At 36.0% G+C, this 20063-nt stretch overlaps 1 protein-coding gene and 1 pseudogene across 4 annotated transcripts in view; one reads left to right on the forward strand and one right to left on the reverse strand.

The window, feature by feature from the left end:
* Positions 1–20063, reverse strand: part of ERG (ETS transcription factor ERG) — a 172438-nt gene that overhangs the window by 41215 nt on the left and 111160 nt on the right. For all 4 annotated transcript variants that reach the window (XM_078146531.1, XM_020995837.2, XM_078146530.1 and 1 more), the window contains exon 3: positions 6207–6358. In XM_078146531.1, coding sequence (XP_078002657.1) covers positions 6207–6358 — 152 coding nt within the window. The remainder of the gene's footprint in view (positions 1–6206; positions 6359–20063) is intronic.
* On the forward strand, positions 11287–16474 carry LOC110214821 (myeloid leukemia factor 2 pseudogene; annotated as a pseudogene).

Here is a 20063-nt window from a genome sequence, read left to right on the forward strand (position 1 = left end):
CTGCATTTGAACTCATTGTATACAATGCTTGTTTTTGGTTTTAGATATTTTTATAATGTTAAAAACACTCCTCTAGGTGTACATTTTACTTTTTTTTAATCATACATGAGTATTGTACTTTGTTAAATATACCTATTGAGATAACCTTATTATTCTGCATGTTTTTCTTTTTAATACTAATAAAATGTTGTTGTTTTTCCTAATATTAAACTATGCTTGTATCCTTGCTATGGGTCCAAGTTGGTCATAAAACATAATTTCTTGGATAAGTTATTGTCATCTATTTGACATAATTTAGTGTCAAATTTTTGAATTCATATTCATTCATGATATTGGTTTATAGTTCTCCTGGTTTTATTCTTCCCTGGTTTAGGTTTTAGGATTATATTTGTCATATAAAAAAATTCTGATAGGGTAGTTTCTCAATTTAAGAATAATTTGTGCAGTATGGGCACTAATTATTTTTTACTTTTTAAAACTTTTTTTAACATTCATTTTTTAAAATGTTAAGTTCCAAATTTTTACCATCTCTCCTAACCCTACCCTACCCATTGAGAAGGGAAGAGATATGATTGTACATGTGAAGTCATGAAAAAAAAATTTCTGCATTATCCAGGTTGCAAAAAAAAGCAGAAAATAAGGACAGTAAAAAACATATGTTTTGATATGTACTTAGTGTTCATCAGTTTTCTATCTGGAGGTAAATAGCATTTTTATGGTGAATCCTTTGGGATTTTTTAGATCACTATCTTGAGAGTAGCTAAATCTTTAGCAGTTGACCATAATTATAGTATTACTGTTTCAGTGAATAATATATTCCTGGTTCTGCTCACTTCACTCTGCATCAGGTGCTATAAGTCTTTCCAGGTTTTTCTGAAAGCATTCTACTCATTATTTCTTATAGTACAATAGTACCACAACTTGTTCAGCCACTCCCCAATTGAAAGTCATCCCATCAATTTCCAATTCATTGCCACCACAAAAAAAAAAAACCTCTTTCATATATAGATGGATAGATAGATATAGATATAGATAGATATAGATAGGTCTATTTCTTATTTACTTTTATCTCATTGAGATACTGACCTAGTAGTGATATTGCTAGGTCAAAGGGTTACAGTTTCACAGCCTTTTGGGCATAGCCCCAAGTTGTTCTCCAGCATGGTTACACCAGTTCACCACTCCACCAACAGTGTATTAGTGTATGTGGGGTGTATGGATGTTCAAGGATTAGCACTTCTGATGTGAAGGTTTGCTGAGCCCTTTTCAGGGCTGCTTATCTACCTTTGGTGTCCACCTGGTACTCAACTCTCCTTATGGCTCCAAGAAGCTGTGACATAGCAGTGGCTGCACCCCAATAAATCATCCCTGCAGGCAGGCTAAGCCAGTTTGAGGGTAACCAACAGGTTACAAACCCATCAATGAGTTAGGGGGGTGTCTATCCCAAGCATGTGAAGACTTTCCCCAATGGAATGGGCAGATGAGAAAAATTTGTTCCAATGGCCATGAAGGTGGTTGAAGCAGGTAGTGTGGGAACATTTAGAACTTGTTCAGATATCAAAGACACCAAAGTCATCCACTGCATCCTGAGCCATGACCAGTCATCCTAACTTTTGTCTTACCACCGGACTTTGATGGTTCTGGAAAAGAAAGTGAGGCTGACAACTTTGTATAACTCTGCCTCACTTAAATCCAGATCACCCACAAGTCAAAACATCACTTTCTAATGTCATTGGTCCTTTTTGAAAATGAAGGACAAACAACAACAAGTATACCAGCTTTTCCACATTCTCTCTAGTATTTATTATTTTCCTTTTCTATTAGCCAATTTGATAGGTGTGTGGTGGTACCTCAGAGTTGTCTAAATTTGAATTTCTCTAATCAATAGATGTTTAGAACATTTTTTCTGTGACTATTAATAGTTTTAATTTATTCTTCTGAAAACTGACTGTTCATATCCTTTGACTATTTGTCGATTGAGAAATGGCTCTCATTTTTATAAATTTGGCTCAATTCCCTATATATTTGAGAAATGAGCTGTTATCAGAGAAAATTGCTGCAAGTATTTTCCCCCTTTTTTTTTTTGGCTAGGCAATGGGTGTTAAGTGACTTGCCTAGGGTCACACAGCTAGTAAATATCATGTGTCTAAGGCTGGATTTGAACTCAGGTCCTCCTGAATCCAGGTCCAGTGCTCTATCCACTGTGCCACATATCTGCCCCTCTGCTTTCTTTCAAATTTTGACTGCAAGTACCAAGGAGTCACAGTCAGGGTCACTCAAGGCATAATAGATGCTACTATAAAGGAGAGGAAAAGGCTTCTAATATGATATTTCAGTGGACAAAAGACTAAGACTTTAAGTCAAGAAAAACCTACCTGGCAAAATTGAGTATAATTTTATTTGGTGGGAGAGAAGTGTCCTTTAAGAGATTTCAAGGAATCTTTATGAAAAGACTAGAATTAAGTAGATGCTTTCAAATGGAAATGGAGAAAGGGGGAAAGCTGCACTTTTTCATTTAACAAAAAACTGGAAAGTAAGGTGCACCATTGATTAGGAAATGGTCAAACAAATTGAGTTATAGGAATGTATTTGAATATTACTGGACCATCAGAAAAAATTTAAATGATAGATATACTTGGGAAGATTTATATGGACTGATGCCGAGTGAAGCAAGTACAACCAGGACCATAATTTATACAATGACTATAATCCTTAAAATAAAAACAACTTTTATTACTCTTATGAATTCAATGGCCAATTAGGACTCCAGATCATTAATGATAAAACATGTATACCACCTCTCAACAGAAAACTGGTGCTGAGTAAAGTATATATTTTCAGACAGGACCAATATGTGACTTATTTTGTTTTACTATTTTCATTTGTTTCGAGGTGTTTTTTTTTTTACTTGGAATGGGGAGATGGGGAGGACAAGGGGGAGTAGAGATGTAATCTCTTCCTCAAAAAACTTTTTAAAAAAAAACAGATGATAAAAGAAATTTTAGAGGGAGCCAAAGATGTAGGATAGTTTTAGAACCAACACATTGAATATCTTGCATATTTTTAAAAAACCTGTATGTTATAGAGAATCATAATTTCATATAAAATCCTTTTTGTTTTCCTTTCTATATGGGAATATTCATATTTGTTGATATTTATCAAAATATGAATAACAAAAATGTTAATAAAATAATATTTATAGAGATTAAAGTCAGTCAATAAATATGCATTTTTTATTTTTTAAATTTATTTATTTATTTTTAGTTTTCAACATTCACTTCCACAAGATTGTGAGTTCCAAATTTTCTCCCCATATGTCCCCTCCCCCCACCCCAAGACAGTGTGCATTCTGATTGCCCCTTCCCCTGATCTGCTCTCCCTTCCATCACCCCCACTCTCTTATCCCCTTCCCCTTCTATTTTCTTGTAGGGCAGGATACATTTCTATACCCCATTGCCTGTGTATCTTATTTCCCAGTTGCACGTGAAGACAATTTTTTAACATTTATTTTTAAAACTTTGGGTTCCAAAGTCTCTCCCTTACACCTTGCCCACTCAACCTCATTGAGATGGCAAGTGACTCAATACAGCTTATACATGTGTAGTCATGCAAAACACTTCCATAATAGCCATGTTGTAAAAAAAACTAACTATATTTCCCTTCATGCTATTCAAATCCTCATTTATTTTATTCTCTCCTTTGACCTTGTCCCTCCTCAAAAGTGTTTGCTTCTGATTACCCCTCCCTAAATCTGTCAAATTTTCTATTCAGCTCTGGTCTTTTCATCAAGAATGCTTCAAAGTCCTCTATTTCACTTGAATGTCTATTTTTTCCCCTGAAGGATTATACTCAGTTTTGCTGGATAGGTGATTCTTGGTTTTAATCCTAGCTTCTTTTACCTCTGGAATATCATATTCCAAGCCCTCTAATCCCTTAATGTAGAAGCTGCTAAATCTTTTGTTATCCTGATTGTGTTCCCACAATACTTGAATTATTTCTTTCTGGCTGCTTTGCAATATTTTCTCCTTGAACTGGGAACTCTGGAATTTGTCTATAATATTCCTAGGAGTTTTCCTTTCAGGAGGTGATTCTTTCAATTTCTATTTTACCTTCTAGTTCTAGAATATCAGGGCAATTTTCCTTGATAATTTCTTCAAAGATGATGTCTAGGTTCTTTTTTTGATCATGACTTTCAGGTAGTCCAATAATTTTTTAAAATTTTGTCTCCTGGATCTATTTTCCATGTCAGTTATTTTTCCAATGAGATATTTCACATTGTCTTATATTTTTTCATTTTTTGGTTTTGTTTTATAGTTTCTTTTTTTTCTCATAAAGTCATTAGCTTCCATTTGCTCCATTCTAATTTTTAAGGAATTATTTTCTTCAGTGAGCTTTTGGACTTCCTTTTCCATTTGGCTAATTCTGCTTTTTAAGTCATTCTTCTCTTCATTGGCTTTTTGGACCTCTTTTGCCATTTGGGTTAGTCTATTTTTTAAGGTGTTATTTTCTTCAGTATTTTTTTATGTGTGTGTGTGTCTTCTTTAGCAAGCTGTTGACTTGTTTTTCGTGATTCTTTTGCATCACTCTCATTTCTCCCCCTAGTTTTTCCTCTATTCTTTTACTTGCTTCTCAACATCCTTTTTGAGCTCTTCCATGGCCTGGGACTGATTCATATTTTTCAAGGAGGCATTGTATGTAGGAGCTTTGACTTTGTTGTCTTCTTCTGGTTGTATGTTTTGATCTTCTTTGTCATCAAAGTAAGATTCTGTGGTCTGACTTTTTTTGAACTGTTTGTTCATGTTCCCAGCCAATTGCTTGACTTTTAAACTCTTTGTTAAGGTAGGGGTCTGCTTCCAGTGTGGAGGGTGTACTGTCCCAAGCTTCAAGGGATTTGTGCAGGTGTTTTCAGAGATACTTCTAGGGACTGTAAATTTTTAGTTCTTCCAAGGTGGTATGATCAAGCACAAGGTATTTACTCCTTTTCTCGCCTGTGCTCTGGGCTATAAGTAACCATAAGCACTCTTTTCTGCCTTGGAAATATGAGGAGTGTTTTCTCTCCACTGTCGCTATAAGCTCTACCATGCTAGCGCTCATCCTCACCCCAGGACCACCACCAAGGACTGCAACTCAGATCCAAGCATGGGCAAAGCAAGAGACTCCTGCCTCGGCACCAGCAAAGAGATCCCTGCAATAATCCTCTGATCAGATGCTTGATCCCCCCTCAGTTTGTGGGCAGAGAGCTCTGGAAGCAGCTGCCACCCTAGGGCTGTGCCAGAACTGGGGCTGGACCTAGCTCCTCTCTCACCGCAGTCACAGACCTTTCCTACTGACCTTCTAAGTTGTCTTTGGTGTTTGTGGGTTGAAAAGTCTGGAAACTGCCACAGCTCCCCTTGATTCAGTCCTCTGAGGCCTGCTCCAGGTTTGCTGAGGCCTGGTCTTTGCCTGTATGGCCCATGCTTAACTGTGGTCCTCTTCCAGCCTGGCACAACAGACCTTCCCAAACAACCATCCAGGCTGTCTTGGGCTGGAAATTTGTTTCACTCTGTCTTTTTGTGGGTTCTGCTGTTCTAGAATTTGTTTAGAGCCATTTTTACAGTTATTTGGAGGGGTTTGAGGGAGAGCTCAAGCGAGTCACTGCTTTTACTCTGCCATCTTGGCTCCACCTCCAAAAAACGGGAGAGGGAGCAAAAAAACCAATGCCTACATTTAAGGAGAAAGCATTCTATTAGGAAGACTACATGTAAATAACTAGGCTTATGGAAGATGCATACAGAATAGATGAAGGTAATCTGAAAAGGTCAGACATTAGAATATGAGGGGGATGGGAAAGGACTCCAATTTGATCTGAATCTTAGAGAATTGATCTTTTATTATTCAGCTCAACCTTTATTATCATTACATTTGTTAGTACTATTTTTGTTTGTATTACAGTTTCCTCACAAAATGATGATAGCTCACATTTACTATGTCTTAAAATTTACAAAGACTTTATCATGACAAACCTTTAGGTTGGGTTGTTAAAGTATTCTTATACCTATTTTACATATGACAAAATGAGGTATAAGAGAGAATAAGAGCCTTTCCTAAAGTAATAAGACTAATAAATAGCGTATCAATGATTCAGATGGACAAACCCCTCAATTCAATGGTCTCTCCAATACATCACATCATCACAAATCCCAAAGTGAAATTTATAAACTTCTGACCTGCAGGTACAATAACCCTTCGTTCATTTGTTGTCATGTTGGTTGATAGAATATGCTTCTCCTCCAAAAAGCTGCCATAATTCATTCCAACATTATCTTGGCTGTTGACCATCTTCCCACCCTTTGTAACACTGCACTCATCAGGAGAGTTCCTAGAGAAATACAAGATATTTTCTTCAATTAATATGATACTCAAAAGGGACCACCTAAAATCATATGGAAGCAGGTAAAAGATGTGGGAGGATAGTAGAGAAGAGGTAGAATAAAATGTGGAGAGAAAGGAACTGTGAATTCGAATCTAGAAGAACTTTATTAATAGTAGTAATGCTAACTTAATTTCATATAAGTTGCAAACTCAGCACAGTGCCATGGCTTCTATTTCTTCAAATTACTCCATTTTGAACGATATCAAAACTCCAATTGTAGCAGCTGATGAATTTAGGGTAGAATGAAGAGTGACAGAATTACTTGCTCTCATAATTGGATAAAATAAATGTCAAAATAGACATATGCTAAGGAACAGTAAACAAGTCCCAATATAAAAGACGTTTACTTACTTTAGCACTAGTGTAGTATACTCTTTTGATATGCCAGCTGAAATATTCATGTTGTTTTATGGTAATATGGTAATAGGACCAGAAAATATCTCAGGAAGAAGTTGGCAAAAACTCAAACTCTGGCATCTAGAGGCTGATCTGCGACAAGTTCTAACAGCATTTTAAAGAAACTCCTGAAAGCACCCTTAACATTTGCAATTACCCAAATCCAGACATCTAAAAGCATTAAAGTGCTACCTAGCCACAGAAAGCAAATTATGGGGCTTTTGTTTAAAATAATTGCATTCATTTGTAGAAGAGAAGAACTCATTTGAATCTCCATTTATATTGCTAACTGGACCCTCTGTGAGAAAAATGATGAGATCTGAAAATTTTGAAGAAAATGCTAAAAAATTTTAACAGGACATCCCATTGAAATAAGAAAAGTAGCAAATGAAGGACATTAAGATTTTCTTAGACCTTTAGACCTTCAATTTGCACATTGAAGTTGTTTGGATAGTTAGGATGAATTATTGAAATGATTTAAGGAAATTCTTCTAAAAGGCTGACCTTTACCTTGGTTTGGGGAAACCTTGAACACCTGAGAAATAGCTCACATGGATCCAAATATCATTTCTATGCAGGTGTCCTCAGATCTCTTTTTCTAGCTCTAACCTCTCTTCTAACTACAGTCAAACATCCCCAGCTACCTTTTGAACATCTTAAACTGGATATACTTTAAACATTTTAAATTTGACATATCTAGAACTGAACTTTTTACCTTTTCCCTAAAGCTATTCCCTCTTCCTACTTTCCCTATTGCTGTTGAAGAAAACACCATTCTGCTAATCACCCAGGCTTGCAACCTAGATACCCTTCTTTACCCTGCACTCTTGAGGAGCCCTCATCTGAAATATAAAATCTGTTGCTAAATCCTGTAGATTCTACTTAACACGATATTTTTCATATACATCCCCTTCTGTTCCCTAACAATATCACCATCTTGGTGCAGGCCTTCACACCTGATGGTTGGATGATTGCAATAAATTTCTGATTGGTCTCTCTGCTATAAGTCTCTCTCCACTCCAGCACATTGTCCACTCAGCTAACAAAATGATCTTCCTAAGGTACAGTGATCGCATCACCCTCATTCGATAAATGCTGGCAGCTCCCTGTTACCAGGATCAAATTTTAAGTCATCCAACTCCAAAAGACTCATGATGGAAAATACTATCCATACCCAGAGAAGGAACTTTGGAGTCTGAATGCAGATGAAAGCATATTATTTGCTCCCTGTTTTGTTGTTGGTGTTTTCCTTTGTTTCTTCTTTCTCGTCGTTCCTCCTATTGGTTCTAATTCTGCTTTATATCATGACTAATGTGAAAATATGTTTAATATGAATGTGTATGCAGAGCCTATATCAGATTGCATGCCATCTTGGAAAGAGGGTAGGGGAAGAAATCGTAAAATTCAAAATCTTGTGAAGTGAATGTTGAAAACTAAAAATAAATCAACTAAAAAATTTAAAGTCATCTGTTTAACTTTTAAAGCCCCTAATAACCTGCATCTCTTTACATTTACAGTGTTCTTACATTTTATTCCCCTCTACTGGTCTATGATCCAGTGACACTGGCCCACCTGTTGTTACTCGTACACAATCTTCTGTCTCTGGACTTTCACTGGCTGTCCTTTGTGCTTTGAATTCTCCTCCTGCTCATCTCCACTTTTAGATTTCTCTGGCTTCCAAGTCTCAACTAAAATTCCACCATTCACAAAAAAAGTCTTCCCCAGTTACCTTCAATACCAGTGCTTTACCTTTGAGATTATCTCCAATTTATCCAGTCTATAATTTGTTAGCAAACAGGATTTTGCATGTTGTCTCCCTGAGAGCATGTTGAGCTCCCTGAGAGCAAAGACTCTTTTTGAGTTTTTCTGTCTCCAAATTGTCATTAACCTAAAACTTTGCTTTTTGATAAGCATAAGGAATTCCTTTTTGAATAAGCAAAAAAAAAATTTAGGAAATTATTTTTATGTAGCACCAAAATTGGGAAAAGTGAAATTAATTAGGGTACAACTTTTCAAAATTAGTCAATGAAATTATCTCAGGTTAATTAGGAGGGAAGACATATTTGTAGATATTTTTAGGCTTAGCTAGCTTAAAAAAACTCACCAATATCTAAGCTCTAGATATAGTAGAGCTATGATTTCAAAAACAAAGCCAAAAACAAAACCCTACAACATGCTTAAAAACTTTGTAATTTCAGTGCAAGTTAATTCACCATCTTGATTCTGGATAAATTTTTTAAATTTAAATTAAAATATTTAATATTTAATTAATTAAATCAAATAAATTAAAATATTAAATATTAAATGTTAAATTAAAATAAACTTTGCTTTTGGTCCAAGAAATTATCTTGAACTTTCTTTTCTTCTCTTATGGCTTTTGTTCTGGGGTTGCTAGTGATAATGCCTTAGGCAAACATTTTGATAGGTGAAACCTTTCTCTACATAGAAGACATTTTGTCTGCTGTTTCCACTGTTACATCACTCTGTAATACACACCCAGAAGAACAGGTGGTTTGCCATTTCCTTTTCTGGTTTATTTTATAGATGAGAAAACTGAGGCGAACACTGTTAAATGATTTGCCCAGGGTCACACAGCTAGTAAGTATCCGAGGTCAGATTTGAACTCAGGAAGATGAGTCTTCCTGACTTCAGCCTTGGCACTATATCCTCTGCACTAGCTATCTGCCACCAAAAGGCTGATAAAAATCACTTACAAATGGGGTCACAAAAAGTCAGATACCAGTGAAATGACTCAACAATAACAAATGAGCCTTTTTGGCAAGGCAATAGAAGAAATCATTAACATAACAAATGTAAAGCTGGTGGAGGTAGGTGATTCTTTGATTCAAGAAATCATACAGGTGTGGCAGTGATTTCTTCTGCAGTTCACTCAGAAAGCTGACCACATGTGAGTCCACTGCTACACCATCAATCTCCTCTCATTCATGTTTCTGGTTCTTTTAACTTCCACCTATATCTTGTAATCTAGATGGACTAAGGCTTTATCCAGCAGATAGACATGATGATAGGAAAGAAAAACAATACTGGTCAGTGAAACTAAAAAGGAACTTTTGTCTTGGATGTGATCCTTTGGATGATATATTCTTCACCAAGAGTCTGGTATCCTAAAAATGTGGTGAGAGTGTCTTATGCTACCTTTGACAACAATTTAATTTCATTCTTCCAATTCAGTCATTTATAATACCCAGTAGACTGTTCAAGTTGCTTCCAGATGTGTTTAGTAGGCTGGTAATATTCATCCATTTGCCTGGTGTGGGTAACCTTGGGGGCTGCTTACAAACTGATAGGGGATGCCTGGCTGATCATTATGTCTTTGGGGCAGGACCTAAAAACATGCCTTTTTTATAGGATAGGATTATATCTGTCCCAGTTTATTCATTACTGGCTGGTTTAAAGGTGGTCACAATCTCACAGGATACTCTAGAGACTAATGAACAATACACGTAGAGCCTAGAAATAAAACACAGAAGAATGATTCTTAGAAAGAATTCTTCAGCTTTCATAATGAAAAAGCTGCCATTATTCTGATCATTATTAATCATTATTTAAAAGTTGATATATAATCTCCATGTCAACGCCCTTGTATCTGCTAATGTGCATTACTAATACAGATGTTGTTTGAAGTTACCAAGTAGTAGGGAAAAATTTTGTGAGAAGAAACTTTTTATTGTATACAATCTTCTATGCCATGTCATAGCTCTTTTAAACAATCTGAAACATATGATCTGTTTTCAGATGATAAAAATTAGCCATCCATTTAGCCTAAAATATATCCATGACAAAAAAAAACTCTTAAAATTTTTGGCAATAGGAAAATTAGTACTTTTAAATGGTGAATTTCTAATATCACTTTTATTTGTTAGTGTTTCTAGAGTAAAATTGTCATTTGTCGTTAGTTGCTTGTAGAAATAACATTTTATTAGGAGTAAAATATCTGAGCCTCAAGAGGTTTTCTTTTTAGTCAAATTTTATTTTTGCTGATAAGCATTTAGCCAGAGATCTTATAAATTATTAAAAATACTTCATTGAATTTAAGATGGTGACTATGGATAGAGATCTGGCCTCAACACCAGGAAGACTTGTATTCAAGTCCTGCCTTGGATATATACTAGCTGTGGAATTCCTAGGCAAATCATTTAACCTTTCAGAGACCTAGGTAACTGACTGTAAGTTGCACAGTTCTAACCTATGTTGGTGGAGGGATTTTCTTCACCTGGAGTTCTCTGTATCCATGAAATCACTGGTCTACTTTCTATTTCTAAAGCTATTGAAGGTTCAAATTCTAGGTTCAAACTCATTTTTCTTATTATTAATTTCAATTTATGATGAACAAAATATAATGGTTCTGATTCTGAGACAAGTTATGTAGATTTGGTGTTTTGGAGGAATTACTTCCTTATCTCTTCTACCCCTGAATTATGATCCTATGAATTCTATTTGTGTTCCTAAAAAGGAACATGGGAAAGGATGGCCCAAAAAGATATGGAATCACAAGACCAACTCATAGCAATTCTTCCCGACTGAATTCTGTGATACTGTTGCATTCCAATAAGGTAGCAATTAAAGGAGTATGGCTACTGTTGTGGCTGCATCAGTTTCTAGGGCATTGGATCATGGCTACAAGTAAAAGATAAGGAAGGTAAAAAGAAAAATATCTTAACCTTATATGATGAGAAGGCTGTATTTTAATAATAGGTAGCATTTATATATTGCTCTAAGGTTTGCAAACGGCTTTTTATACATTATTTCACAATAACCCTTTGAGTTAGGTATTGTTGTCATCCTCATATTACAGATGAAGAAATCAAGGCCAAAAGAGATTGTTATTTGCCCAGCTAGTAAGTATCTGAGGTGGGATTATTAATTCAGGTCTTCCTGACTTCAAGTCCAATATTTTATCTACTAAGTCACCTAGCTGTCATTAACTATTGTTAGTATCCAGATTCTGTTCAGGGGAGAATTGGGTACAATCTCAAATAAAATAATTCTAAATTATTTAATGGGCACAAAATAACTCATTTCAGTTTTTATGAGAATTAAGTGTAAATAAATCAGGAACATATAGTATTTTCTCTTAAAATGCTTTGGAGTTTTTAAATTGATGGAGAAGAAGCACCTAAGGAAAAAATTAATTGGAAGTTTTGCTGAAGTCCAAGTGTGAAGTAATAACATAGTTTACCAGGCCCCGGACTTTTTTATAGGGTTATAAAATTTCAGAGTTAAAAGATAACTTCATCCCCATGTACTCATGTACACAATCATGTGCCTAAACTCTCTCCTTACCAAAAAGTGTCTATCTCCTTTTAAGAGATCATATAATCTGACATAGTCATCTTCTTATTCCATCTCTTTTATTCCAACAACATTAAATAAGAAAATATGTATCACTGTCAAGAGAAAGGAGCTCTCTTTTTCAAGACATTGTATAAACCACCTATCAACTTGGAGGCATTTCCAATTGCCAGAAAAATGTTCACTACTCAAAGGTTGTTCAAAGATCATAAAATTATTGGGTGGAAACTCAAAGCAATTTTGAAAAACTAATGCAATCCTTTCCCTTTCATCCTTAATCTCATCTTCTCCCATAAACTCGAGGACCTAACTAAAGTAATTGCTTCCCCGAGCTCATATAGCTTCACACACTCTATTGTTACAATAATTCCTTCCCATCAACCTGAATGAACAAAACATAATAAACAAACCTGTCTTCAACCCTTTTGCCATATGATACTAATATATTATTGTTCTCTTTCCCTTCGTAGTCAATATTCTTTAAAAAAAAGTTATCTATACTGATTGTCTCTGCTTTATCAACACTCACATTCTCCTCAACAATTTACCATCTGACTTTTGTTCTCACCATTTTACTGAAACTGTTCTTTGCCCTTCTGATTGTTGAATCCAATAGCCCTTATCATTTTTAACTTATCTTAAGTACTTGATACTTTTGACACTTCCTTTCTTCTGAATACTCTCTCATATCTTGCCTTTCCAAACATAACACTTTCTTGGTTCTCCTACCTCTTTAACTATTTTTCTGTCTCTTTTTCAAACTTGTTATCCTATTCTCAGCTCCTTAAGTCAGGAGCATTCCAAATGTTTCTGTGTTTGTTCCTATTTCATTTTTTTTACTCTAAGCTCTCCCAACTTGATTTCAATCATTCCTACAGCTTCAGATATTGCTTCTATAGAGATGATTTATAAATCTCAGTTTCCAGACCTAACCTCTTTCTTGAGCTCCAAACCCACACCTCAATCTTCCTTCTTAATAATTCTATTACTAGGGACAGCGAGGTGGCACAGTGGATAGAGCAACAGCCCTGAAGTCAGGAGGACCTAAGTTCAAATCTGGCCTCAGACCAAACACTTGACACTTAGTAGCTGTGTGACCCTGGGCAAGTCACTTAACCACAATTGCCTAAAAAAAATTTTTTTTAATGATTCTATTACTAAAACTTCTATTCAATTAGTAGCCTGCATTTGAAATGTTGATATCATTTTTGACCTTTTTTTCTCCCTCACCTCTCTTATCCAAACAATCAAATCCTTTCAGTTCTGTGTACTATTTTCTTGCCAATATAGGTCCACATAAGTCTATCTAGATGTGTCTCACAGGGAGGCAAGATTAGATACCGGAGAATCTCTTTCTCCAAAGACTTTGATTTCTGAGAGGGAGGAAAGCAGGATGTTGGGACAGAGCCTGGCCATTCTGCTTTCTTCAGAGAAAGGGGGCTAACCAAGCTAGAATTATATCTCTCTGCTCCCTTAAATATTGGTGTGGTACTGAGTAATCAATCTCTACCAGTAAGGAGTAGAGGCCCATACAATAGGCCCTTTAAACCAAGGATTGGCTCTCCCTTTGTCAGCAACCACTTTAGTATAGATTCTCACCTATAGCCTGAACTCTTAACAGTAGCATTATAACAAGTCTTTTTAAACCTAATTCCATGTCTTTACTTCATTCTTCATACCACTGACAATCTAATCTTTTTTATGCATAGTCCCAGTAATGACACTTTAGGGGTTCCCTAAACAAATTCTTTTGCCTTACATTCAAGTATTTCTATATTTTGGTACCATATGACCTTTTCTAATAATCTTCCAATATTTGATCATTAGAAAAACAGATTACTTGCTGTCCCTTAAATATGTGAGATATTTTCCTTTGTGTCTCTACTCAATCTGTCCTTTAGGCTTAGAATATCCTTTCTTTTTTCCTTAGGTTTTTTAATTCCTACTTATCCCTTAATCCAAATTGAATTCCACATCCTCCAGTTGGTTGCCTTTTCTTTTTTTTTTAATTTTCAATCTTTTTTTTGTTGTTATTTTGAATTTGACAAACACTAACTCAATGAAGACATTTACTTTCAAAAAAGAATGGGAAAAAGATTATAAACTACAAATCTCTAATATATACAACTTGTATTTTTAAAGTGTGTAATAAATTCAGCACATCAGTTTCAAAGTTATCTCATTAATTTGTGTCTCCCTTTAAACTTCCTTCTGTTCTGTGCATTTAAAAATACTCAAGTAGCACACTTTCATTCCTTTTTTTTGTCATCACTGTCACTAGGCTCTCTCTCCTCCCCATGTCCTTTTCAAAAAAAAAAAATCTCCCTTGTGAAAATAAGAAAGCAAAGAAACCACATATTGATGATGTGTGAACACGTATGTCTCATTCTGTATCTCTTGTTTATCACCTCTCTATCAGGAGTCGGATAGCTTGCTTCGTTATTAGTCATTTTGAGTTATTGATGATCAATGAATATCTCTGAAGTCATTCAAAGTTATTTTTCATTATGTTGTTGTTCAGTCATTTTAGTTGTGTCCAACTCTTCAAGACACCTTTGGAAGTTTTCTTGGAAAAGATACTGGAGTAGTTTGCCATTTCCTTCTTCAGATCATTTTAGAGATGAGAAAACTGAGGCAAACAGGATTAACTAACTGACTTGCCCCAGGTCACACAACTAGTAAGTACCTGAGGCCAGATTTGAACTCAGGAAGATGAGTCTAGGCCTGGCACCCCATACCTGTAGGTTGGGTGATAGGAAATGTCTAAAGGTGAATCTTTTTAACTTTTAGTAGAGTCATGTATCTCTAAGCTTTGATGAAATATTTGCCCATAGTCTCCTTTCTTAATTTTTTAAAAGCAGAAATGAATGTTATGTTTTGTCAAGAACCTTTATTTTTATCTAATGGTATAATAATTTTATTTTTATTGTGTGTGTTGTTAAGATGGTCTATTATGTTTGTAGTTTGCCTAATATTGAACCAACCCTGAATGCCCAACATAAATTCCATCTGGTCATAATATGTAATCTTTTTAATACATTGCTCTATCCTCTTTTTAAAAAAATTATTGCATATTTTTGTATCAATATTTATTAGGGATATTGTCCTATAGTTTTCTTTCCCTACTTTGTCTCTTCTCTATTTAGGTATCAAGACCCTGTTTAGGTATCATAAAAGGAAATTTGTAAGATACTTTGCCTATTTTTGCAAACAGTTTTTGTAATTTTAAAATTATTATTTGAATATTTGATAGAACATAAATCCATTTGGTCCTGAGTTTTATTTCTGTACTAATTCACTTTTTGCTTCTTCAATTTCTTTTTTCTGAAATTAGATTATTTGAATTCTTTGTTTCTTGGTATGCTTATCTGAGTATTTTATATATTTGTAAATATCCATCCATTTTATTTAAGTTATCTGTTTGGTTGGCATATAATAGGGCAAAGTAGTTTCTTAAAATTCCCTTTATTTCATCTACATTTGCTGTAAATTTTTCACTTTTATTTTTTTTGGCAATTTGGTTTCTTTCTCTCTTTAAGAAAATATAAGAGCTTCCCCACAACTCCTCCATATACCAGAGCCTTTCCAACCCCCAGACTGGGAGAGGTTGGGATACACCCCTGAGTTCTCCATTTGGGAGTCAGAATATTGAGTTTTAGTGTTTGTTCTGGACCACAAAGGACCCTTTTGCTGTTCATCGACAACATATGAGTCAGATGTTGTCAGGAGGCTTTGGGTACAGCCCTTTCCTTAGCATCACAGATGGGAGCATACCAGTGGCTCGACCTGCTAGTCAAAGAATGCAGGCTAGAGCTGTTTCACTCTTTGGGATGCTGGAATAACAGGTGGCTTCATGGACATGTTTGGGATGATGAATGATATGATTGAAAACATGGAGCACATGACAACTGGAGCCAACTATAAGACCTTTTCATCCTCTACTGTCATCTCTTACTCTAACCTGGGTGATGGTGCTCCCAAAATCTACCAAGAAAGTCTACCAAAATGCTCTCAGCACCAAGTAGGATCTAGGAGACCAGGAGAACGGTGAGGGACTCTGATAGTGGGCTAGAGCAGATGTCCATTGGGAATTACATTTGAGACACAGCACACATCCTTCAGTGTTCCCAAAATCACTGAACTGGGGACGAGGAAGAATGGCAGGACGATATCAATTTGGATGAGAATGATGCTGAAACATTTGACAATGTGTGGAGGAGAGAGATATCCTGATACCAGCCACAGTGCCTCCTGGAATTTCATCAATATGGGGCTACTGGGGTGGGTGGGAGTAGAGGGGCTGAGGTACCCTCTCAGCTGGCTGTATATGCCCCAACAGTTATGAGGCTATGACTGTTGAGGTTCCCCAGGTCCTCTCATAAGTGTTGGTGGGGAAGGGATCACAGGTGAAGGATAAAGTCCCTCGGTCATTCTTCTAGCATTTAGAGGAAACCCGCTTGTTGCTAATATTTTAGAGTGTGGGAGTGGTGTAAAGATCCTCTTAGGGCTTATTTTGGTGATACAGGTCTCAGCTGGTCTAGGAAAGGAAAGAAATTCTCCTAAATTGAAGAGTTGACTACAACCACCAAGACCCTCATCATCCGTTTCTGTTTCCTCCCCTTATTTCCTTCCTATATGACAAGCTTTCACTCCCACCACCTCTAGGTACACTTTGTGAGGGGCAGAAAAATCACCCCTTGGAATAATTCCCTTCCCCCCAATTTAATATTAAATAGAGGTGGGCAGGCTCCTTCAAACTTAGGAAACCTTAGGGGGAGCTTTTCACTGCCTCTTTACTGCTTTTACTCAGCCTGCTTCTCCTTCTCAATCTTACCCTCCCATAGTAAATTTACTGCCTTTTTTTTTTTCTGTTGCTCCCTGGTCTCTTGATTTTTTTTTCTCTCCTGTACCCCGCAATAAGTACAATGTCCCTTAGGATAAGTTCTGGGGGTAGAAGCCCCATTTTCCCCAAAAGGTCTATTAGTGGCCATTGGATCCTTTCTTATCTCTACCCAGAAGCCCTATGTTTGAGGCTGTGCCCCCTCCCTACTGGCTGGGTAAGGGGTGGACATTGGGTCCTCTTTCATCTTGTCCTCTAATCCTATGCTCCCATGCACCTATGCACATATGTGTGCACACACAAACACACACACAGAGACTCATACACACTGTGTCTCTGTGTCCCTTTGCATTGTGTATGTGTGTGTATAACTGTAACTTTATGGAATAAAGGGGAATAGAAAACAGAAAAAAAGAAAATATAGTAGATAATGATTTTATTAGCTTTTTAAATAAGATATCACAGTGTTAATTACCTTTTTTACTTTCACTTTTGTTAATCTCTTCTATTTTTAGAATTTTTATTTCAGTGCTCAATTGGGTTTTATTTGTTGCTCTTCTGGAGTTTTTTGCTTGTTGTGTAAGTCTACCTATTTTACTGATCCTTTCTTACTCTTGTTAATGAAAGTATTTAGAGACATAAATTATCATTTGTGGGCTTTAGCTGCATCCCCAAAATTTTGCTGTATTTGATCATTGCTGTCATTTTCTTTGACAAAAGTATCTAGTTTCAGGGGCAGCTAGGTAGTACAGTGATAAAGCACTGTCCCTAGAGTCAGGAGGACCTGAGTTCAAATCTGGCCTCAGACAGGTGATACTTACTAGCTGTGTGACCCTAGGCAAGTCACTTAACCCCAATTGCCTCAACAACAGAAAAAGTATCTAGTTTCTATTATTTGTTCCTTGACTCACCAATTTTTTAAGAAAAAAATTAATCCTCATTTAAGTTTGAATTCATTCTTCAAAGCTCCTTTATTGAATATAATTTTATTCTCATGGGGTCAATAAAGAATGCATTTAACATTTTGACTTTCTAACTCTTAATTATGAAGGTTTATGTCATAGAACATGGGCAATTTTGTACAGGTGTTTTCCATTCACAATTGGCACATTTCTGTCATTTTATGTTTCTAAAATTCTATTCAGGTACATAACTTCTTTATTACTTATCTTTTTGTTTGATTTGCCTAGACAGGTACACTGAGGCCTTAAACTATTAGATTGTTCTATTGTTTTCATATTTGTACGTTGAGTATTTTTTTTTTACTTTGACCACTTCTTTGGGAATCTCCTAGACCAGTGCCAAAAGTAACATTATTGTAATTAAGAACTTTTCTTGGGAAGTTAATGTGAACGTTGAGCAATTATATGTGAGAATTGGGTAGTGTACTTCTACTGAAAAGTCAGGTTCCCTCCAGAGCTGAACCTTGGGTAAATCAGGATGAAAAGTAAAGGATAGAATTTGGTGTAAATTTCTGGTCTCTGTGGCTTTAGCAGTGCTTAGCTAGCTGCCTTATGAGAATAATACTGTAAATAAGTCATTCTGAGGTGAAACTGATTTATACAAAGGGCTCCTGTTAGTGACAGGAGAGATAAGATACATCTCCAGCCTTAACATCATTAATTACTAGTACAGCTGTGTTTCTTCATTAGAATCCTACAAGCTGATGTTCAGGTTTAATCAACTGCATTTGATATAGGGGAGAGGAGAAAAATGCAGCCACACACATGTAAGAGTAAGTGTGTGGAGTAAAAGTGACTTTTCCCCCGTCAAAGGACTCAAAACAAGGAGGCAATTGTGCACAGGGTTTCTGCTCTGTTTTATTTCTGAGTCACCAGAATTCTAGACTAGAGGTAGCGGAAAAGTGATTTCAGATGCTGTCCCCTGAGTAGAAGCAAGTTCAGCAGTGATTTATATTGACACTCCAAACAGAAGTCTTAAAATGTGTAACTTGAGGCTACATGCTATTTTTCCCCTTGCTAAATATTCTTCTACACCTAAAATTTGAACTTCTTACCCTATATTCACTTTCCCTTCCTCTCTAAAATAAAGATGAAAGAATTAATGGAATAAGTCATTGCCAACTTCCTTATAGAATTAATCTTTTGTTCCCAAAGGAACCTCAGTGTTTCATTTATCCATGAACAAGTTTCTCTCTTCCTCAACACGGGGATAGCAAAGACCATTCTGACTCTTGCGATTTGGGGACTGTGTCATTCTAACTTATTCTTATGGCATAATAAGAAAACTCCACTTGAGTCTTATTTCTATTCCATGTCATGATGGGGAGTTGACACTGAGCTCTCTAAGGCTAAGTCAACAGAGCATAATCTGGTAGATCCTACCAAACTTGGGGTGCTGCACAGGGACCATAAGATTTAAAAATGGAAGAGACCTTGGAGATCATGTTGTCCAACTTGTTAATTTTACACATGAAAAAACTGAGGCCCTAAGGGGTAATTGACAAACTCAAGGTTAGATATCTAGGGAATGGCAGGGCACAGAACCTCTGCCTCTAAATACTGTCCTCTTTCCCTTGAAGTTTCAACAAAAGCTCAGTGATAGACTCTATGTTGCTCTCTAGGGACCAGTTTTTATAGGTTTGAAGAGACTCAGTAGCAGATTAAAAGCAGGGTAAAAGCAGGCAATTCAGCCACATACAATCTCAAAGACCATTCATTGAGTGATAAAAAGACTTTAATATTTATTGGTCTGTGTCATCCATACTGATGAAATCAGATCTTTGAAGTACTGAAGTTAGAAACCTATGTACATGATGCTAAATATGCTAAAGAAAGATGAGGTGCTTATAAAATAGAGGGGAATGTTAATTGGTAAGGTCCTTCTGCTTTGTATACATTTTGATTTTTCAATAGAGAAAAAAATGAAATTTACTGAAACTTTTCAAAAAAATTTTTCATAACAAGTTGAAAATGTGGTGAACCAAAAATATTTTACTTTACAGGCCAAGATTCTCATTGTCCCACTCACTTGGTTCACTAGCCTGACACCATAGCTAATATGCTACTCATATATAAACATATTTACTTAGAAAAGAAAACGCATACATTGCTATTTGATGACACAAGATTTCTCTAACCC

This window comes from Phascolarctos cinereus, unplaced genomic scaffold (assembly GCF_003287225.1).
Source record: "Phascolarctos cinereus isolate Bilbo 61053 unplaced genomic scaffold, phaCin_HiC Scaffold_726;HRSCAF=1367, whole genome shotgun sequence".
Taxonomy (NCBI): Eukaryota; Metazoa; Chordata; class Mammalia; order Diprotodontia; family Phascolarctidae; genus Phascolarctos; species Phascolarctos cinereus.